Genomic DNA, 23,157 nt, shown 5'->3' on the forward strand with positions numbered 1-23,157 from the left:
CAAAGGAAACTATCAGCAATGTGAAGAAAGAGCCTACAGAGTGGGAGAATATCTTTGCCAATCATACTTCAGATAGAGCACTAATCTCCAGAATCTATAAAGAACTCAAAAAACTCTACTCCAAGAATTCAAATAATCCAGTCGACAAATGGGCTAAGGAAATGAATAGACACTTCACAGAAGAAGATCTACAAGCAATCAACAAACATATGGAAAAATGCTCAACATCTCTAGTAATAAGAGAAATGCAAATCAAAACCACCCTAAGATTCCATCTCACCCCAATTAGAATGGCGATTATCAAGAATACGAGCAACAACAGGTGTTGGCGAGGATGTGGGGAGAAAGGTACACTCATACATTGCTGGTGGGGCTGCAAATTAGTGCAGCCACTCTGGAAAGCAGTGTGGAGATTCCTTAGAAAGCTTGGAATGGACCCACCATTTGACCCAGCTATCCCACTCCTTGGCCTATACCCAAAGGACTTAAAATCAGCATACTACAGAGATACAGCCACATCAATGTTCATAGCTGCTCAATTCACAATAGCCAGACTGTGAAACCAACCTAGATGCCCTTCAATTGATGAGTGGATAAAGAAACTGTGGTATATATATACAATGGAATATTACTCAGCCATAAAGAATGATAAAATTATGGCATTTGCAGGCAAATGGATGAAATTGGAGAATATCATGCTAAGTGTGATAAGCCAATCTCAAAAAGTCAAAGGACGAATGATATCGCTAATAAGTGGAGGATGACACATAATGGGGGGGAGGGAAGGGTTAGTGTTAGGGTTAGAGTTAGGGTTAGGGAGGGGGGCAAGTATGGAGGAAGGAAGTACTGTATAGAGGGTAAAGAGGGGTGGGAGGGGTGGGGGGAAGGGAAAAAATAACAGAATGAATCATTCAGCATTACCCTATGTAAATGTATGATTACACAAATGGTATGCCTTTACGCCATGTACAAACAGAGAAACAACATGTATCCCATTTGTTTACAATAAAAAAAATAAATAAATAAATTAAAAAAAAAAAAAAAAAAAAGGAGCCTATTCAAGATGCGAAGCCTGAAACTAACAGGAACGCAAAAGTCCCGGGGGTGGGGCGGGCGGAGTGGGCGTGGCGCCTTCTGCCTGGTGCGCACGCGCCATTGGAAAAGCAGTTAGGTGTGCCCTTGGCGCCTGATTAAGGTATTGACTTCCGGCTGTTGCAGCGTTTTCCCGCACTCCATTTGCTTTCATTTATGATAAATTCCAATATATATTGAATTTCTGAGATACAGAGACTTCTCTCACATTCACTTCATTTTAATAAAGTATTCCTTCTGAGGTTTTTTTTTGTCCTTTTGAACGCCTTCAGCAGAGTCTGCAGTTTAGGACGATGATGTAATTTTTGCGTTTAAAAAAAAAAAAAAAAAAAAGAATCATTCTCACGGGGCCCAGGAGTAGCACGCAATTGTTTCTTTTTACTCAGGCACCTCAGCAGTTACCTCCTTCCTTGGGGGCGGTGCCGCGCGTGGACCCGAAGGACCCCGGCGCCGCCGCCATTTTGGAGTCTTCCAAAAGGAGGGATTATCTGCCGGCTTTTCGCGCCGCTACTGCCGCAGTTACCTGCGGTTTGGCGGGGCAGAATGAATGTGATAGATCATGTGCGGGACATGGCGGCCGCGGGGCTGCACTCCAACGTGCGGCTTCTCAGCAGTTTGTTACTTACAATGAGTAATAACAACCCGTGAGTTGAGGCGGGGAACGGCCTGGGGCTGAGGAGAGCGGCGGCGGTTTGGGAGCCGGGGCCGAGGTGGTGCTCAGGCGGGAAGGAGTGGCCGCGGGTCCACTGTCGGCCGAGGCCGCCCCTGACGGAGCCGCCGGGAGCGCGGGTAGCTCCCTGGTGCGGGCCGCCGGCGCCGCGCCGCACGCCGGGGTGCGCTTCCGCCGAGGATGTGGCGGGCGCCGGCCCCGAGGAATGGAAGGCCGAGGCTCCGAGGTCCACGCTGGCGGCGGGTTCCCAGAAGTTGGGAGCGAGGGCTTTCCTGAGGCGTCTGTCGCCAGACAAAGCGGCTGCCACGTCGCTGGGCCGAATCCTCCCCGCCCGGCCCCTTCCCAGGAACGGGGCTCGCTTGCTGCCGCTCTGACTCAGCCCCCGGGTTCTGTGCCCCTGTCCTCCAGCTGAGGTTGATGTTCCCCCCGAGGGTCCGCTCCCTTTCCTTGGCAACTCCGGAAAAACGGGAGATTTCGTTGATGGGGGGTTGGTGGCGCCTTTTAAGGACTCGGGAGCCATAAGAGCAGCGCCCCGGCCTTGTTTGCTGCCTGTCAGATGAAACACAGGGTTGCCTCCATCCTTGAGCGCATGTCCCCCTTCGCTCCCAGCCAAACTGCCTTCCCCCATCTGACTTCTGATTTCTTCTCACGGTAGCCCAGCCTCCCAGGCCCTGGGTCCTGTTGCTTGAACGCACAAGCTGGTTCTCAGGTCTGGGTCTTGTGTTTGCTGCTCCTGCTGCTTGGAATCCTCATCCCAGGGCTGCTTCCAGCTCAGATATCCCTCTTCGCCGTTGTCTGACTCCCAGAATGTGTTCCCCTGTTTTGAAGGAGCAGGGTGCCTATGCCCTAGCTCTGTGCCGATGTGCTAAGGAATTGCATTCAGTGTCAGGGAGGTGAAATACCTGGATCAAGTTCAGACATCTAGTAAGCAGAGGAACTGCAGTCTCTGGACCCTGGTTCCCTCCCACCTCCACCTCCAGAGTCTCTGTTCTGACCCATCACAGTTGGCTGCCTCCTTATGGCATTATAATGAAATCTGCTGGGTACCCTTTTGTGTTTGGCCTGCTCTAGAAGCTGGTCCAGGTCAGAAAGGAAAGGGCTGCGAAGTTCCTGCAGTGCAGCCGCTGCTCCCCATCCCATTTCCACTCGTGCACTGTGGGCCTCACTAATGAAATCCATCCTTTAACCATCCACTTAGTGTGGACAATGAGAAACTGGCCTCTGTCAGCCTTCTGTGTTTATTCTGGAGACTTTCACTTGGTTCTGAGTGATTTGTCACAGCATGCAGTTTCCACTATTGGGGATTAACACACAATTCATTAGTTTTTTTTTTCCTTTTGTGATGCTGGGACTGAACCCAGGGCCTTGTGCATGTGAGGCAAGCACTCTGCCAACTGAGCTGTATCCCCAGCCCCTGTTCATTACTCTTGGTTCTTGAAGATGTGACAGGATAGTTTGAAGCAGTTTGGTGCTTTGGTTAGATTGTTTAGTTACCCTGTACTTTTTCACATTAGGTTAGAGTGGCAGTTCTTAGCTTCAGTAAATGTTCTAAGTTCTGACCTTTATCATTTATGTTTTCAAATTATTGAATGGGCAGCATATTCACTTTAAAAAATTTAAGCAGTAGAAAAGATATGTACAGATCAGTGTCTGCTCTCTGAGTCGTGAACCTCCCCACCACCATTTTCCTTCTCCAGAAGCAACAACTAAGTTTTTCATGTGTCATTCCAAAGATAACTTGTGTGTGTGTAGATGGGCAAGTATGTTATGTAATCTTCTGAATGCTTCCTGTGGATGTAGTAATAATTATTAAATGGTTATCACTAAATACAAAAAAATAGTTATTTATCAGTAAATACATAGAATCTGAGTGTTGAAAAAGATCTTAAGTCATCTGTACCATGTCTTTCATTCCTTGAATTTTTTTATAACTATATCCAGTGTTTAGCCTGCTTTCATTTTTTGGGGGGGAGGGGCAATATTGGGAATCTTGGGCCCTCATGCATGCTAGGCAAGTGCTCTACCATTGAACTACATCTCTAGCCTTCTATTTTTTTTAAAGATAAAATGCACATATCATAGAATCGATCCTTTTAAAGAGAACAATTCTGTGGGTTTTAGGGTATTCATAGGGTTGTACCACTAATTCCAGAACATTTCATCCCCACAAGAAATCTATTAGCAGTGATTCCCCCATTCCTTTTACCCTGCTGCCATTAGTCTGTAGTACCTATTCTTATATATACCTTCATTTGTTGACACATTAACTGTCTACAAACTTCTTTGACTCCTCCCTCTTATTTTAAGCAGTTTTGGCTTTTATGTATCAAAAGTGTGTAAATTCCTCTTGAGAAGGAGGAGGATTGGAAGTTAAAAATATGGATTCCCCATTAAGAACGGCGGTCGGGAGCCAGGCCCAGCTGCCCACGCCTGCAATTCCAGCAGCTCAGGAGGCTGAGCCAGGAGGATCGCAAGTTCATAGCCAGCTTCAGCAAAAGTGAGGTGCTGAGCAACTCAGTGAGACCCTGTCTCTAAATAAAATACAAAATAAGGCTGAGAGTATGGCTCAGTGGTTAAGTGCCCCTGGGTTCAATACCTGATGCCAAAGACAAAAGAATAAAAGAATAGAGGTTGGGGGTTGGGGTACAGCCCAGCAGTAGAGTGCTTGCCTGATATACAAAGGCCCTGGGCTCAGTTGATCCCCAGCACTGTAAAAAGCAGAATGGTAGCCAGGTACTTACAATGCTCGTGAACATATTTGAGGTTAAAGAAATAGTTTTAAAACATAGCAGTTTCTTTAATTGTCATTAAATACCTGAGACTTGAGATAAGAATGCTTCTTGTGAGCAGGCATGGTGGCTCATACTGTAATCCCAGCATATCAGGAGACTGAGGGAGGAGGATTCCAAGTTTGGGGCCTGCCTAGGCAACTTAGCAAGGGCTGGGGTGCACCTCAGTGGTAAAGTGTCCATGGGTTCAACCCAGTATCCTGCAGAAGGACCAAAAAGAAAGAAAGAAAAAAAGATGTTTCTAGTGCTAGTAAAGTTTACTTTTCCTTTTTAATTTATTCTGTGGTGTTGGGGATAAAACCTAGAGCCTCACACATACTAGGCTTCACCCCCAGTCCTAAAGTTTACTTTTGTATATAAAATTAAGACTTTATCAAAAAGCCAGTCCTCTTTTTGTCCCACTCTGTCCCATTGGCTTTCCCATTGACTATCCCGTTCTATTCTCAGACTGGTATTTTCTACAATATTTGAAGGGTTTTGGGGTCCAATTCTCTTTATTCACTCCCTTCCTAGAAAGGGGTGAAGTTTCTCTTTTCCAGGTTTTCAGTCCTCCTTTGGTAACATTAGTTGTCTTGTGATTGCTCTCCTTTGTCTGTAGTATCCTTAAAACTTGATGTTAAAGAGCATGTGGATAGATATATAACAGACTGTTAAAGGAGTTGGGTTAAAGAAGGGGAGAAAAAGATGTGGTTTCTCTGTATATGTGTATTAGATTTTATAGATATTATTACATTTATATTAAGTTAAGAAAAAATTTAATCATATTAAAACAGCATTTTGAGGCATTGTCTACATGTGTTGGTCATATTAGCATAAAGTTCTCTTTTCATGCCTCTCATTTTAGGGACAAGCCCCTAAGGTGTATTAACATTTTGTAAACTGTCACTATTCAGGGCTTTTGCTAGACTTATGTGAACACCATGTTGCTCTAACATTTCAAAGTAAACCATGTAAGGGGTATACTTTCTTTGTTTTCTAGTGAGTTATTCTCCCCATCTCAGAAGTACCAGCTTTTGGTGTATCATGCGGATTCTCTCTTTCATGATAAGGAATATCGGAATGCTGTAAGTAAGTATACTATGGCTTTACAGCAAAAGAAAGCCCTAAGTAAAACTTCAAAAGTGAGACCTTCAACTGGAAATTCTGCATCAACTCCACAAAGTCAGGTAATTTAAGATAGGGTTGTGATTTTTTTTCTTTTTTTTTCCTGGGTGGGAGCCCTGTGCTGGGTTCAAACCTGGTACCTCATGTATGCTAGGCAAGCACTCCACCACTGAGCTATATGGTCAGTCCCAAGACAGATAGTTTAGAAGATGACTGACTAGGCATAGAAGATGATAAAATAAAAAAGTAATTTAAAGGAAACTGAATAGCGAGGCAAAGATGAAAAACTACTTAGATGTGGGAACCTACCCAACCAAGCATTAAAGGCTAAGAGCAAAATGTAAACCACAGATTGCTTAGGTTCCAACAGTTATGCATTGTTCTTTCCTTTTATACAAACAGAACTTAAAATGTAAGGTGTTTTTATGATCTCACTGAAAATGCAACTTTTAAAATGTCATTCAGTTGTTAGGTCTGTGTGAGTACATGATGAAATATATGGGAAAGAATTTAATAATTTCTGGCAGTTTTGGTTGCTTGATAATGAGTTAAATAAATGAAGCAGTAAAATTGCAGTGTCCTCACCATTTGACCAAGTTATTCCATTGCTAGAAATTAACCCTAATAACACTCACACAAGATTTTCAGGTTCTAAGGCTGCTCATTGCATATTGTTTATAAGAAGAAACTGGAAACAAAAGTGTTCAGCAGCGTCAGATTTCATGAAGTAGAATGTGATGGAATGTGATGGAATTATTGAAGAAAAAACAAATGAGTGTATGTGTACTTTTTTGAAAAGGACTGGTAAAATTAGGTCTGAAGCAACATGTCAATACTGTTTTTATTTACAGGGGAGAATTTAGAGATACATAAATATATATTGGTATATGTTTTCAAATATATATATAATATATGAGTATGGATAATAAACTTGAAAAAAATTTTTTAGTTTTTTTTTTTTTTTTTTTTATAGTTGTAGATAGACAGCATGTCTGTTTTATTTGCTTATTTTTGTATGTGATGCTGAGGCTCAAACCCAGTGCCTCACACATGCTAATGAAGCACTCTGCCACTAAACCACAGCCCCCAGCCCCTTAAATTTTTTTATGTGTGAAGGAAATTAAGTGGAAAACTGTAGGGAAATAAAACATTTTGCTTTTAAGTTTGAATCTGTTTTTAAATTTCTTAGTATACATGCAATTTATATTTAAAAGGAATGTTAGGTGAACTAGGAGTGAAATTATCAATTATGGTTTTTCTGCTTTGTTTTTTTCCACATTAGAAAGATAAATGAGGGGGTTGGGGTTGTAGCTCAGTGATAGCACACTTGCCTAGCATGTTCGAGACACTGGGTTTGATCCACGGCACCACATAAAAATAAATAAATGAAACAAAGGTAAAATGTCCATCCACAACTAAGAAAAAAATTTTTTTAAATTAAAAAAATGACAAATTAATTTTTTTAACCTGTCCAGCTTCTTCCTGTTTATTTACCTTTATGTAAAACTTTTGCTTTATTAATTATTAATATTATTAATGAGCTATTAATAATTATTAATGAGCTGATTGCAGGATCATCTCTTATTTTCTGACACTGAATTGAAGGGATGTATATTATCCAGGTAGGATCATTCATAACAATAGTTAATATGCAGAGTATTCCATATGCCAAGTATGATGCTCGGCCTCTGTGTGTGTGTGTACCTGTGTATACATGGACTAGGGATTGAACTCAGAGACACTTTACCCCTGGGCTACATCCTGGCCCTTTTTATTTTTTATTTTGAGACAGGATCTTGCTGAATTGCTTAGGGCCTCCCTAAGTTTCTGAGGCTGATCTCGAACTTGCAGTACTCCTACCTCAGCCTCCTGAAGTTGCTGGGATTACCGGCATGCACCACCATCTTGGCTTGTTACTTTTTTTTTCCCCCAATATTTTAGTTGTAGATAGACACAATACCTTTATTTTATTTATTTTTATACAGTGCTAAGGATCAAACTCAGTGCCTCCCGAAAGCTAGGCAAGTGCTCTACCACTGAGCCACAGTGGAAGCTCCTTGTTACTGTTTTTTTGATGGTACTGGGGATCGAATGCAGGACTTCACACATGCTAGGCAAGCACTCTGCCACTTATCCACTTTCCCAGCCCTCCATCCATTCTGTTCCCTCCCCTCTCTTCTCATTCCTTTCCACACTCAGTTGCATGGGCTGTTCTCAAATTTTTTTGGGGGGGGTGGTTGCTGGGGATTGAACCCAGGGCCTTGTGCTTACAAGGCAAGCACTCTACGGACTAAGCTATCTCCCCAGCCCCCTGTTCTCAAACTTGTGATCTTTCTGCCTCAGCCCCCTAAGTGCCTGGGATCACAGGCTATGCTAAACCTTTCACCTTTCATATAAATGAATACATTGAATTTTCATGGAAGTTGTAAATATTGAGATCTAACTCACATGCTATATATAATTCACCCTTTTTAATGTATACAATTCAATGAGTTTCAGTATATTTACAAGTACTACCTAATTCCAGGACGTTTTCATCACTGTAGAGAGAAAGCCCATGCCTTTTGGCACTCAATTCTTCATCTCACATTTTTACCCCTTTCTGTAGCCCCTTGCAATCACAAACCTGTTTTTTTTTTTTTTTTTGCCTTGGGGATTGAACCCTGGGATGCTTTACCACTGAGCTACATCCCCAGATCTTTTTTTTTTTTTTTGAGACAGGGTCTTGCTAAGTTGCCAAGGCTTTCCTGAAACTTGTTATCCTCCTACCTTACCTCCCAAGTTGCTGTGATTATAGGCATGTGCTGCTGCACCTGGGTTAAGATCATATTTTGAGGAGTTGTTTTTTCGCTGTCTCCTAGTGTCTTCCATCTGAAATTGAAGTGAAATATAAGATGGCTGAATGTTATACAATGCTAAAACAAGATAAAGATGCCATTGCTATACTTGATGGGATCCCTTCAAGACAAAGAACTCCCAAAGTAAGTTGAATTAGCAGGTGGTTATGTGTTTTCCTCCTCTGCAGCCCTCCCACCCCTTCTTCCTCCATGTTTTCTCTATTCATTAAGAAGTCCATGTGAACATTTTACTCATGATGGTCTCACTTTCTTCCACTGTTAACGAAGTAGGGATTCAGAGAGAGACGTGAATGACTTTCTTAAGAGACCTGAAAATTCAACTGATGAATAATAATAGCTGTACAATGCTATAAGTGTATGTTCTTTGGTATTTCTTCCTGTGGAGAAGAATGATTTGCAAAACATATCCATGTGGCAAAACCACTTTTTTAGAACTTCATTTTTTGCATTCCATAGATGTATCTGTTTTGATAGTAGGAATGATTTTATTCATTTTCAAAATCAAGACTACAAGATATCTTTGTACTTGCATATGTGCAGAATATATGTTTGTGTTTGATTTGGCAGCATGTTATAGTGAAGAGTATTCATTTAGCTGGAGACAGGGATCTGGTGTCTTGTTTGCGTCTCGCGCACATATAACTTACATGCAGTTTAAGGTTGGGCAAATTACCAATCTCTGGTCTTTTTTTTTTTTAACCTTACTTATAAAATGAGGGTAATAAAAATCTGCTAACTTTTGTGAGAACTGAATTGTGAATTGTGTTCATGTTGGTATGGGGGATTGAACCTAGGGGCACTTAATCATTAAGTCACATCACCAGCCCTTTTTATTTTTTAATTTTAAGACAGGGTCTCGTTAAGTTGCTTAAGACCTCTCTGAGTTGTGAAGCTAGTTGAACTTGCAATCCTCCTGCCTCAGCCTGGGAATACAGGCATATGCCACTACAACTGGTATAAACCAATGCTTGGTACATACAAGACAAGTGCTCTACTGTTTAGCTATATCTCCAGTCCTAAAAATGCATTTTAAAAATATTGTTCTGTAGAGTACATTGGGTGTCTTTATCAAATTTTTTTGAAACCCATTTTAGAACAGTGTGAATCCTTGCATTGAGGATTGAATCCGTGTCAGTATTTGTTTGTTTGGTGCTAGGGATTAAACCCAGGAGCACTTTACCACTGAGCTATACTCTCAACTGTTGTTTTTTATTTTATTTTATTTTGTTGTTTGTTTGTTGTTGTTTTTTACTTTTTTTTTGTTATTTTATTTTGAGATAGGATCTTACTAAGTAGCTAAGATTGGCTTAGAACTTGTGATCCTCTTGCCTCAGCCTCCCAAGTCTCCGAAATTATGGGCATGTGACACTGCATCTGGCTAGTAGTATTTAATGTCCTAGGCTGTCACCTGTCCTTACTTCATTGAAAAACTGTTTTGTGCAACTTGTGTTTAATAATAGGAAATTTAATAGGTATTTTGTGTACAGCTAGGCACAGTGCATAGTCCTATAATGCCAATGACTTCGGAAGCTGAGGCAAAAGGATTGCAAGTTTGAGGCAAGCTTCAGCAACTTAGGAAGACCCTGTCTCAAAATTAAAAATGAAAAGGACTGACAAGACTGGGGATATAACTCAGTGGTGAGAATGCCCCTGGGTTCAATCTCCAGGATCGCCACCAAAAAAAAAAAAAAAAAAAAAGTCTGTACATCCTCCTGCTCTGAAGACAAGGACGCTAAACGGTAGAAACCTGGTGTATTTCACTTAGTACTTCATCCAAGTGAGTGTTGCTGAATTTTACAGGTAACCCAATTTGATGAGAACATGTTTAAGTTTCTCTTGATAGTAAAGATTATTTACTATTTTGACTTGGTTATTTTTGCAATTTGTTTTGTTTTGATTTGTTTTTTTGGTGCTGGGATTTAAACCCAGGGCCTGAGCATGTGTTCTATCACTGAGATCCATTCCCCATTCTCTTTTTCTGAGTTTGATTTATTTAATTTTACAGTATTAGGGATCATATTCCAGGGCCTCATACATGATAGGCAAGTACTGTACCACTGATCTACATCCCCATTCTGTTTAAAATTAAGATATTTCCTCATTATCTTTTAATGATGTTGGTTGCAATTTTGTTGTTGTTTAAAGGCAACTTGAAAGTAGCTCCGGGTAATGTTGACCATGTATAATCCTGGTGACTCTGGAGTATAAGGCAGGAGGATGACAAGTTCTAGGTCAGCCTTAGCAACTTAGGAAGACCCTTAGCAACTTAGTGATTTGATCCTGTCTCAAATAAAAAGGGCTGGGGATGTAGCTCAGTGGTAAAGTACTCCTGAGTTCAATTCCCAGTACCAAAAAAAAAAAAAAAACCAAATACTTGGAAGTATATTATGGTCCAACCTGTCTCTTGATAGGTTTGGGTGCTATATATTAAATTGTGTTCGGTACCCTGTGAAAGTCTTTTCTTACCCTGAGAATTACTTTCTTACATGTATGAGGAGGTGTCTGGTGCTGTACTCAAGGCCTTTTGGAAGAGGCCATTTTTATTACTTTGAACAACACTATTCCTTATCTTATTAGATATGTATTGTAATCTCCTTATTGTCTTGGTGGTGCTTGGGGAAGTTTTTAGAAATCAGAAATGGCAAAGAAATTTGATTTTATGGCATCCATTGCTTGATGTTTACAACCATCATTTTAAGAGGGTCTAGAGGAATCTGTATTTGTTAGGAGTACATGTCCTTCACGCAGTAGAACTCTTGTAGCCAGGAGCAAGCAAACATGTGCCTTAAAAATAAACCTATAATATTTACAGTTTTTCTTTCTTGTCCGTTAGGGAGTTAACTGGCTCCTCAGTCTGTGTAAAGGACAAGGAAGTGAGTCAAAATACGTCTAATTGAACATCTATTAATGCATGGTAAACACCGCCACACATTCCCTCACACTTAAAGGAAAATTCCCGTGTTAGATTATTATATCTTGGTAAATATTCAACTTTTAAGAGTAATCATATCAACATACAATCTCAGTTTTTAGGAAATGATGACTGCTTGGGTTTAGAACTGGTGGAATGTGCCTTCACAGTTTTCCCAAGTAAGATCTGTTTTAAAAATTGACTTTTCTACTCAGTAATACTTAAAACTTGTCTTTTGAGTGACAGCTAAGTAGTTTAAAGGAAATTTTGGTATTTGTTGAGACAAAAGGTCCATCAGTTTGTTAATAATAAGCAGGCAAGGAGGAATCTTAAATTTAACCTTTTATTCTTTTGGAGTATTGGCACCAATACTGGAGTTTTCCTTTAAGTACCTTCCATTGCATATTCAAAATAGCCTAAAATAAAATATCTGCTACCAAGTAAAAAATAGTTTTATTTCTAGTATTTCATATTTCATCATTTGAATTAGTGTGGATTAATGCTTTTCTGGATTGTTTTATACACTGAAGATCTAGAATTGGAACAGGTATTCTTCACAGACACTCTTTTGTGTAGATACCTGGCATGCCAAGTCACAGATAATTGAAGATATTAGGAGATTGACTTTTTTCTTTTGTGTCCTCACATTGACTGCTTCCTTATGTTTAAGATTAATTTTAAGTTGAAACAGTGGGTTTTTTCTTTGTACTATTAAGATCATTAATCCCTTCCCTGTAATTCTGACATTCTTTGTCACTTTTAGATTTTCTCTTTTGTGTGCTCAGGATTATTTTAAGAAAGCTTGGGCTGGGGTTGTGGCTCAGTGGTAGAGCACTTGCCTAGCATGCAGGAGGCCCTGGGTTCCATCTTCAGCACCACATATAAATAAAATGAAGGTGTTGTGTCTACCTACAACTGAAAAACAAAATAAAAAAAAAAATTACATATTTAAATTGTATTGAAATGCAGATGTCTGCATTAACTGGATTTAAATAGTTAGCTCATCACTGGATCATTGTCATTTCTAGAGGTCAGTTTGAATCGGAGTTTTGTAACATGACTTTGGCAAGTCAGACAGTACTTATAGGTCAAAGCTTTGTTAGAAAGGCCAGATTCTAGTCATTAGTGTAATTGTCAAAAAGAAGCTAAGTATTTTACCTCTGTATCTGTCATTTCGCTTTGGGGAAAAATACCTGATGCTTTTTAACTAGTTTTGTCAAGAGTTCCTTGTTTTCTTATGCCTCAGTATTAATTGAATTTAAAATATTTGAATGTAAGCACTTCTTGAGTAGTTCACTGTCTTAAGATCAAGAAAGAATTAAGGTAACTAGAATTCTGGAATTTCTCAAATGAATGTCATTCCTGTTTCCAGAGGCAGCATCTTTGGTCCAGATATTACTGGACGTTTTAGTTAGGTAAGTGAAAGGGTAATGTGACTTTCCTTTTAGGAATGGGAGGATTTAGGAAAAGCAAGCATAGTAATATAATTTCTTCTTTGCTTTGAAGAATGGGATTGTTCTTTATTTGTACAGAGCTATGGGTAGATTTTCCAGTAAAAAGTAGAGTAGTAACTATTAATAAAAATCAGATGGTGAGGGGCTGGGGTTGTAGCTCAGTGGTGGACCACTTGCCTAGCATGTGTGAGGCACTGGATTTGATCCTTAGCACCACATAAATACAAAATAAATAAAAATCAGATGGTGAGATATTTTATTTGCAGATAAGTTTATCTTACTCTTCTTTATTTTTGTTTATACAGATAAACATGATGCTGGCAAACCTGTACAAGAAGGCTGGTCAGGAGCGCCCTTCAGTCACCAGCTACAAGGAAGTACTGCGGCAGTGCCCATTAGCTCTTGATGCCATTCTAGGTACAGATAATTTTCTATCTGTTTTCCTGGAATATCAACTTTCAAAGATAGTAGTTCTCAATCATGGTTATACATCAGAATAATTTTTGTTTTTGTTTTTTAACGATACTGGGGTTGAACTCGGTGCCACTTTACCACTGACCTATATCCCCTGTCCATTTTTTATTTTTTAAGACAGGGTCTCACTATCTCACTTAGGCTTGGGAGGCTTGCAATAACTTACAGTCCTCCTGAGTCAGCCTCCCTAGTCAGTGGGAGCAGGTATGAGCCTCTGTGCCTGGCAGAATAGAGTTTTCAAAAAAATTCCCTGCATCGTCACATTTTCAATCAAGAAAAAAATTTTTTTTTTCTTTTTGATATGGGGGTTTGAATCCAGGGCTGCTGAACCACTGAGCTATAATCCCAGGCCCACCCCCCTCTTTTTTTTTTTTTTTTTTTTTGAGATAGGACCTCACTGAGTTCCTGAGGCTGCTCTCAAGCTTGCTTTTCTCCTATCTCAGCCTCCCAAGTTCCTGGGATTACAGATGTGTTTCACCATGCCCTGCTTTAACCAAGAAATACTGAACAGTTTTTCAGGGCTAGGGATGTAGCTCAATTGTAGAGCACATGCTTAGCATGCTCAAGACCTTGGGTGTGAGCCCAGCACCGACAATAAATAAATTACTATCTTTCTGTCATATGTATCTATTTGTTGTTGTTGTTTTGTTTCTAGTGCTGGAGCTCTAACCTAGGACCTCACATGTGCTGGGCAAGCACTCTACCACTGAATTACACCCCCAGCCCCTGTCTTGTGTGTACTTATTAGATAGGGAAGGGGATGCCGTGTAGCCGAGGAAGGGGTAGTCTGTTTCTTGCTCTGTGGAAGAGTGCAGTGCCTCACTACCTTTTTCCTGCTTTCTATTGGGTTAGGTTTGTTGTCCCTTTCTGTAAAAGGTGCAGAGGTGGCATCAATGACTATGAATGTGATCCAGACTGTGCCTAATTTGGACTGGCTCTCTGTGTGGATCAAAGCATATGCTTTTGTGCACACTGGTGACAACTCAAGAGCAATCAATACCATCTGGTAAGTGCCACAACATTCATTCACTGCATGAGGCCCTGTCCTCATCTGGAAGTTTGATGTGTTTCATTTAGCAAAACAAAAATGAGATGCTTATTTTTTGATGTTGTGGCCAGCTGTCCTTGGGCGTTCTTCATCTGTTAATGTACTGAATGGTTGGAAATAAAATAATCTCTCTTGGAAACCTGTAAAAATGTAAAGTTGGACTGAGTTCAGCTCTGTATGTGCAAAGGTAAAGAGCAAACTGCCATTTGTGTCATGTTCAAACCTAGGAGAAAACCTTTCTGGCCTCCCTGGAAGCATAGTTTATTGCAGCACCTAATCTAGATTGCCTCCTTTGAACTGTGCTTTTCTTTCTATTTGGATATAATTCAAGGACAAGAGACTGGAATTTTGTGTTATGCAGAGTCATCCAGTTGAGTAATAAGTAGCTTGTGAATGACATTACATTCAGCACCATGTGGTGTATGTTGTCCTCTGAAAAACTACAAGAAATTTCTTTCTAGGTAGTGAGTAGTGTCTGCTTTATTGTGTATATTCACTGTCCTATATAACATTTTTTAAAATCAAATCTAGTGTGCATAGTTCATTTTTTTTTTTTTTTTTTGCGGTGCTGGGGATTGAACCCAGGGCCTTGTGCTTGCAAGGCAAGCACTCTACCAACTGAGCTATCTCCCCAGCCCTCATAGTTCATTTTTAAAGTCTTTTATTATGAAAACTTTCATGCATGCAGAAAATAGTGTCTTTATGCCAGTTCCCCTGATGTAGCAATTAAGGATTTAATTTTAAGATACGGTGTTTAATATCTTTTAAGCTCACTAGAGAAAAAGTCCTTATTGCGAGATAATGTGGACCTACTTGGAAGCTTGGCAGATCTGTACTTCAGAGCTGGAGACAATAAAAATTCTGTCCTCAAGTTTGAACAGGCACAGATGTTGGATCCTTACCTGATAAAAGGTGAGTGATTCTTGGGGCAAGGTGAGAGTGTCTGTAGAGGGACACATCAGAGAAGACAGGCACGAAATGTGGTATGAACTGGTACTGTTGTTCAGGGATGTTTTTTAAGGCTTATTACAGTGGTCTTTCACTTTCTTTCTTCTTTTTTTTTTTTTTTTTTCCAAAGTGCCTGGCATGTCTCTTAACATTTAAGCAGTTGTTTTTGCTTGAAATCAAGTGCTGTCTTCTCACGGACATTATTTGGCTTTTTTTTCTTCTTCTTTTGGAGAAGGTCATAGTCCTTCCTTATGAATTATAAATTTATGATGTGCCTGATTTGGATGGCATCCCCAGAACCATAATATCCTTTTAGGGAATTTTGTTGTACTGTTTCCTTAGCATAATTAAAAGGGAGTAAGGGAACAGATCTGAAGAAAAGGATTAGGAGCAGACAGTAGAAAAGACATTGATCTGAAAGCAGATTGCAGCTGAAGGATGAAGGCATTGGGACTTTGAAAGGCTGGCTGTTGGGTGACCGGGAGCAAGTGAGCAGTGAGTGCTCAGGAGCAGTGAGAAATGAGATCAGATAGGTAGGCTGACATCTGTTTGTAAAAGACCCAAAAAGGCCATCAGGAAAATATGCCTTGTAACAATGAATAGTCTTATAGACTCTTTTTTTTTTCTTTCTTTCTTTCTTTCTCTTTGGTTCTGGGAATTGATTCCAGGGGTGCTTTACCACTGAGCTGCATCCCTAGTTCCCCTCCAACTGCTACACACCCTGCCTGGCCACTTTTTTCTTGAGACAGTCTCTTGTTAAGTTGCTGAGGCTGTCTTTGAACTTGTGATCCTCCTCCCTTAGCCTCCCAAGCAGCTGGGATTTCAGGCATGTGCCACTGTGCCTGGCCAATTGGGCAAACGTTAAATCAAGAGCATGACTGATCAGGGAGGGGATTTTCACAAGCATGCAGATGAAGGAATGGATATAAAAGATGAATCTGTGTAAGCCTTCCTCCTGCCTGGTTTTTATTCCCATTCTCTAAACTGCCTGTGCCATGATGAAATGGTGTTGTAGAACAACTCGTTTGGGAGTAGTTGGCAGCTTAGAGTTGGAAGCTTGGACCCAAGATTTTAGGCCAGCAGAAGTGTTGCTGTGATTTTGACTTGAAAGGCAATTTTATGGGAATCTGAAGGGATAGCAAGGAATGCAGGAGAATGGTGGCAAGAGATGGGTGACAGCAAGCCTGGGCCCTTTTTGTAGACTGTGTGTGAGAGTGGGGTGGGGTGAGAGGAGCAGGCCTGATGGGAGTAAGGAAAGGTGGTGATCTTCAATGACTGCATTCCAGAGTGAACTACAGGTTTTTTCTGGAGTAGGCCAATTTTTTGTGAGACTGACTTCTTCAGCATAGTGTGTGTTCCTGACTGCTCAGAGCTCTTGGGAGATAGGACTTATTTGATGCCTTTTTGGGCCCTTTCTGGTTATGCATTAGGAGAACTGTATATCACACCACAGAAATAGGGACAAACAGTTCCTGAAAATAACAGGCTTTCAAATTGTGGGGTAGATCATTCTGCTTTGCCTTTTTTACTTTGGATGGGTTTTCCTTTTTAATAGTCATTTTGCAGGGAAGTGATATTGGTGGAGGAGTCCATGATGATGGAAAGAGCTCAGACCCTGCAGCAGCTGGAACCTCAGTGTGGGTCTGCTTGTTGGGTCCCACTCCTTTTTAAGGACTCCTTTGATTAAAGGGCCTCTTCTTGTCCTGTCCTTCCTTTTAGGGATGGATGTATATGGCTACCTCCTGGCACGAGAAGGGCGGCTAGAGGATGTGGAGAACCTTGGTTGCCGCCTTTTCAATATTTCTGATCAGCATGCAGAACCCTGGGTGGTCTCTGGGTATGTTTGTACATTCCTTTTCTCCCTGTTTTTCAGTAGATTCTTTAAGAAATTGTGGGTTTTCCTAAAAAGAATATAGATTGAAAGTACTGGTTTAAGTGGTAATCAGGCTGTGCACAGTGACACATGTCTGATAATCCTGGGGACTTGAGAAGCTGAGGCAGGAGAATTCCAAGTTCAAGGCCAGCCTGAGGAACTTAGTGAGACCCTGTCTCAAAATAAAAAATAGAAAGGGCTGGTGGTATAGCTCAGTGGTAGTGTTTGGTTAGCACATACAAGGTCCTGGATTTGATCCCCAGGAACACCAAAAAAAGAGAAGGGAGGTAATCAGACCTGGATCAGATCATGACATTCGACTTTGTTTTGTGATACAGGGTTGAACGTAGGTCTTTGGTGTGCTAGGCAGTTCTCTACCACTGAGCTTCATCCCTGACGTGTGATTTTGGATGCATATTCACCTCTCTGGGTCTTTTTTCTCAGTTGGAGGGTGGGCAGATAACCCCTACTTTGCATTGTGTTTAGCACTGGGCCTCACTCAGGGCAAGCTCCTCTGTTATTTACCTCAAGGCTGGGAATGTGGCTCAGTGGTAGAGTGCTTCTCTAGCAATTGTGAGGCCCTGGGTTCAATCCCCAGCACTGCTCCCCGCAGTAAAGTCAATAAAATCTTCATTGCTGTTTACCTGGCTTTACAGAGTCTCTGACTGTGTCTCAGCTTGTAACGTATATCCAGATAATCAGGTTCTTTTCCATATTTCCCCCTTCCTTGTCAGGCTTTCCCCCTTAAAAACAAATATGTATATACGTATATATATTTATATTGTGTGTGTGTGTGTGCGTGTACATGCGTGTGCACATGTGTGTGTGACTGCTTTTTTACTAACATCATAGGTTATAGTTTTAAGTGTGGTTTATAATGACGATCATATATAGGACCTTCCTTTTGATTTGTGCATGAAACTTTTATGGTCCCTCTCAGATAACTTCTGGTGGTTTTTCTTCCAGGTGTCATAGCTTCTATAGCAAACGCTACTCCCGTGCCCTCTACTTGGGAGCCAAGGCCATTCAGCTGAACAGTAATAGTGTGCAAGCTTTGTTACTTAAAGGAGCAGCACTTAGGAACATGGGCAGAGTCCAGGAAGCAATAATCCATTTTCGGGAGGCCATAAGACTCGCACCTTGTCGCTTAGATTGTTATGAAGGTAAGATCGCAAATGATTAGTAGGGATCTGAAGGCATGGCAGCTGCACTCAGGTGGAAGGTCTCATCAGGCCTACAGTTTCAAACTCTCATGTGTTAGAGTCATCTGGGGGATCTTTTAAAATGAGGCTGCCAGGTCACTCCAGCATAGAGGAGAATATGGGGCAGGGAGTTAGCCCTTGGTATTTTTTGAAGGTCCCAGGTGGTGCCAGTGTGCAGACAGGTTTGGGAATCACTGCACTAGGCATTTCTACTTTAATTTAGAGATTTCACTGGATTTTCCACCCTGTATTCTCTAGAATGCATCCATCTCTCTCTCTCACTCTCTCACTCTCTGGTTTTTGGCCAGGGGATACTTGGGATAGGTTTTGTCCTTCTTTCCCCCTTCAGATGTAGCTCAGTCATTAATAAGAATCTCTGTGCCAGGCCCTGTGCTAAATTGCTTGGTAATGTCTTTATTCTTTTCATAGTCATCTTACTTTGGGCCACAGATGTTACTCATATAGTAATGCCGTACCTGTGAGACAGTGTTAGCTGTGGGAACTAGTTGTCCATTGTGACCTCTAGAGTGGGCATGATGGGGGTCCAGCTTTTTCGTTGTTGTTATATAATATTTTAAGTTCATGTGAACTGACCCTAAGAGCTCAAAGGAGCTGTGCCAGCCTCAGCAACATTTGGTGACTCAGTCACAGATGTTAAAATAGATCTTACAAGATGCAGTTCCTCTAAAACATATTTTTATAAGAATTTAAAAATAAACCTAGGAATCTAGGAGTGATTTGATCTTAACAGGAAGATGAGTTCAAATTTGAGAAGCAAAATTTGGAAGTTGGGGGAAAGAACAAGTCTGCTTATATAGCCAGAGAGCTCTGCCTATTGTAAATGTGTTGGGGGAAAGGAAGTTGTCTTTGTTCTTAAAAAAAAACTGCAAAAAACCAAGCCTCTGGTTTCAGATTAAATTCTTGAACTGGAAACTAACTTCCCTAGCCTCTAAGCTGCATTGGTCACACCAGCTCCATTCTGCAGCTAACCTGTTTTGCTAGAGTATAGGAATGCCTTTGGATTACCCCAGTACCCTAGTGCCTGGGTAGAGATGGTTAGAGCATCTGGGGGCAGCGGATGTTCCCCAGATGGCCATTGAAGCTTCTCAGGCTGCTATTTGGAGATTTGATCTGGTGACTCTGGTTATGCCCTCTGGCCATTTCCAGTGGAGCTTTCTTCCTTTGCTGGCGGATGCCCTTGGTTAGTAAAGTGCATTCTCCCTGACCTGCCAGGGCCGGGGATTGAATCAAGGGCCTCTCAAGCATTCTAGGCTAGTGCTCTACCCCTGAGCTACATTCCCAGCCATTTTTATTTTTATTTTGAGATAGGGTCTTCCTAGGTTGCTCAGGCTACCTCCAACTTGTAATCCTCCAGCCTCAACCTCCTGAGTAGTTGGGATTTACAGGCATGTACTACTAGACCTGGCTGTTTCCGTTTCCTTCTGAAGTTCCAATATTCAATAAGTAGTTGCAAACAACTGTATTTTGAACCTAACATGTTGCCCTTTAGAGTTAGGTAATTTCTGGTTAAGTAACCATAGTGTGTGGAAGAGTGTGCACGAATGATATAAATGCTGCTAGGGTGGAGGAGTATGTGGAGAAAAATCTGCCAGCGATTGTGTGGGTTTGGGGTTTAAGCTGTTTTTCTGTTTTGATGAGTGCTTTGTGCCAGAAATTTCTTCCCCTATTCTCAACTTCTTGGCACAAAGAGTTGACTTTTCTTGAAGTGGCTCCATAGGGCATCTCGCTGTGGGTGTGGAGATGGGAGCTGCCAATCTTAGTATATTGGATCCATCTGATCAAGTGCTTTCCCCCTAGAGTAAGAAGGCCCTCGGCAAGTGCCATTGGAGATGACTTCTATGTTGCAAGTCCTTTCTGCTCATGTGGCTTGTTAGGAGTTGGTCCTTTAGTTGATAAAATCGGACATTCACTTTTTACCCTGCCCCTTAAATATAGGTCTACAGGTGACTCAACACAGCCAGGGAATAATGGCTTAAGGCAATAAAACCTTGAGTTTCATTGGAAACATCATCTTTCCCTACTTTAACCTCCTGGCCATACAACAGAGTGATGGTTAGTGTCACGTTTATTCTTCAGGTTCAGACGTTCTGCCCACAGCTGCAGGTTCCTATGCATGCTTGTTTCTTTCACTGAAGGTGTGTTGGCAGGACAGGCTTTTTCTCTCCTGTCGAGCGCTCTTGGGTAGAGCGCTCCTTAGCAATTCCATCAGCACATCCTCCTCCAGTCTGTCTCACCTCACAGTTTCCCCTGGCCGGCCCTTTGTCTAAAACTTGGAAGGGTTGCCATTTGGATTGCTGTCAGAGTGGAAGCGTGACCGGGAATGGTAATGTGACTGAACTTCTTTGTGTGTTTATTTTTTCAGGTCTCATCGAATGTTACTTAGCCTCTAACAGTATTCGAGAAGCAATGGTAATGGCTAACAATGTTTACAAAACTCTAGGCGCAAATGCACAGACCCTTACCCTTTTAGCCACCGTTTGTCTAGAAGACCCAGTGACACAGGAGAAAGCCAAAACTTTGTTAGATAAAGCCCTGACCCAAAGGCCGGATTACATTAAAGCTGTGGTGAAAAAGGCAGAACTCCTTAGTAAGTTGTCTTCTATTTTGCCCAGTTCAACATTCATTTTTATAGAACCAAATGTCAGTTGGACTCTCCAGTGCCAGCTGGTTACAGATGACCAGACAAGTGTGTGTGCCTTTTGCAGCAGGTCTGAACCTCCCTGAATTGATTTCTATTTAGCACCCAACCAAATGTAGCTGGCATAGACTTGATTGGATTGACTTGAATAGGCTAAATTGATTAGTACCTGTTCATCTTGCTTTTATCTGGTTTTAGTTGTCCCGAACTAATTTGGGCTAAATATAACTAACTGGTTTTAGCCAGTTTGAATTGTTTTTGAGCTATCTGGATTGTCTTACAACTCCCATTTTAGCCTTGTATTTTTTTTGTCTTGTTTTTTGTTTGCTTGTTTGTTTTTAATGAAGAGGTTTATTTTGGTTCATGATTCTGGCCCAGGGTCAGGGGGGCCATCTCTGATGATGTCCTTCTTGCCAGCAGAGTCCTGGGATAGCAGTAAGGCATCACATGATGAGAGATGGGGATGCACCTTATGTCCTGATTTATGATGAACGCCTGGATTTGGGCTAATCTGGCAAATAAAGTGCAATTTGGTTTTTTATTTGGATTAAGGTCAAGAGTCCATTTGAAAAATCAGAACCCAAGTCATAAATTTCCTAATGAAACAGGAATTCAGGTGCATTTGTACTCACTTTGTGTCACTGTTATTCTCCCGAGGATGACTGCAAAGAAGTTGTCAGATTGTGATTGTTGTGGTTCTGTGAATAGAGTTGAGCTGAAAATATATTTTCAAAATTTTGTTGAAAACAATGAGGCTCTCTCTTTTTAGGCAGAGAACAGAAGTACGAAGATGGGATTGCTTTGCTGAGGAATGCCCTGGCTAATCAGAGCGACTGTGTCCTACACCGGATCCTGGGAGATTTCCTGGTAGCTGTCAATGAATACCAGGAAGCCATGGACCAGTATAGCATAGCGCTCAGGTAGGCCCTCGGCCTCTGCGGGAAGGTACTGAGGAGCAGGAAGGGGCAGGGACTCAGGCCTCTCCTCTGTTTCTTGTCCCCTAGTTTGGACCCCAATGACCAGAAGTCTCTAGAGGGGATGCAGAAGATGGAGAAGGAGGAGAGCCCCACGGATGCCACTCAGGAGGAGGACGTGGACGACATGGAAGGGAGCGGGGAAGAAGGGGACCTGGAGGGCAGCGACAGCGAGGCGGCCCAGTGGGCCGACCAGGAGCAGTGGTTCGGCATGCAGTGAGGGCTGCGGCTTGGAGCGCTTCCCTGGACTGTAGGCGCTGGAGGAGCGGCTCTCGGGGAGACGGTGCCGGTGCGCTTGTGGCCGGGCTTCCTGCCCCGCATTCCCGATTTCTAGTCGGGACTTCATTTTGACACTGGGGCTGGCCAGCCTCCCATGTTGCTCCACCTGAGGACCACGGGGTGCCCTTCGGCCCACAGAAGCAGGGGCTTCAGGCAGAGGGCTTTTGATGTAACTAATTGCTGAATCCAAAAGCTGGAAGAAAATTTTGTCTGTGACGTGGATGGATTTGAAGGAGTCAAGGACAAGTACATGGTCTGACCCTACCAGAGGCGGTTTCCTGTTCCCAGAAGTCATTGTTCTGGGCTGTCTGTGCTCCCCTGGCGACTTGCTTCTTTCTGCAGTGATGGCGATGCCTTCAGCTGACAGTTGCTATTTTCAGAACAGCTTTCCTATGTGCTGAACTGGCACCTTACCTCAACCTGGGCCAGTCTGAAAGGCAGGTGCGACCAGGGCGCCCAGGTGCCTCCCAGGCGGTGGGGAAATAAAACTGGTTTGTACAGTCATGGTGTTGGGGTGGTTGGAACGGAAGCCCTTTTGTAGGCTCTTCCTCTTTAGGCCTCTTAATCAGAATGCGCTGATCCCTTCCTAGCCCTGGTATTGGGAGCCAGGAGGGTTGGAAACTTAAGTGAACTCAGCTGGTTCATCTGTTTGCATTTTCGGCTGGTAATTTTCCTGGGCCGGGAGCCTTCGGCCAGATTTCACACAGCCAGCCTGGCTCCTGCACTGGGGCCCTGGGGAGATGTCACACTGCTAACCCCAGGTTCTCATTAAAACAAAATTATGGTGGTACATGCCTCTGATTTCCGAGACTTGGAAAGCTG

The 23,157-nt window shown here is 42.0% G+C and overlaps 1 protein-coding gene across 3 annotated transcripts; it reads left to right on the forward strand.

Annotated features, from left to right (window-relative positions):
• The first annotated feature begins 1,565 nt into the window (after positions 1–1,565).
• ANAPC7 (anaphase promoting complex subunit 7) lies at positions 1,566–22,839 on the forward strand. Of its 3 annotated transcripts, none has more exons than XM_079149587.1 (11): positions 1,566–1,736; positions 5,531–5,717; positions 8,517–8,636; positions 13,184–13,295; positions 14,205–14,358; positions 15,170–15,312; positions 17,068–17,185; positions 18,188–18,384; positions 20,807–21,031; positions 21,852–22,002; positions 22,087–22,839. In XM_079149587.1, exons 1-11 carry the CDS (start codon positions 1,636–1,638, stop codon positions 22,274–22,276), a joined length of 1,698 nt encoding a protein of 565 aa, XP_079005713.1. In that variant the 5' UTR covers positions 1,566–1,635; the 3' UTR covers positions 22,277–22,839. The 3 variants fall into 3 exon arrangements, with proteins under 3 accessions (XP_079005713.1, XP_079005711.1, XP_079005712.1); XM_079149585.1 differs by lacking the exon at positions 1,566–1,736 and adding an exon at positions 1,749–2,471; XM_079149586.1 differs by lacking the exons at positions 1,566–1,736; positions 5,531–5,717 and adding an exon at positions 11,347–11,386.
• Positions 22,840–23,157: the final 318 nt, after the last annotated feature.

The sequence above is a fragment of the Sciurus vulgaris genome (assembly GCF_902686455.1).
Source record: "Sciurus vulgaris genome assembly, chromosome: 8".
NCBI lineage: Eukaryota > Metazoa > Chordata > Mammalia > Rodentia > Sciuridae > Sciurus > Sciurus vulgaris.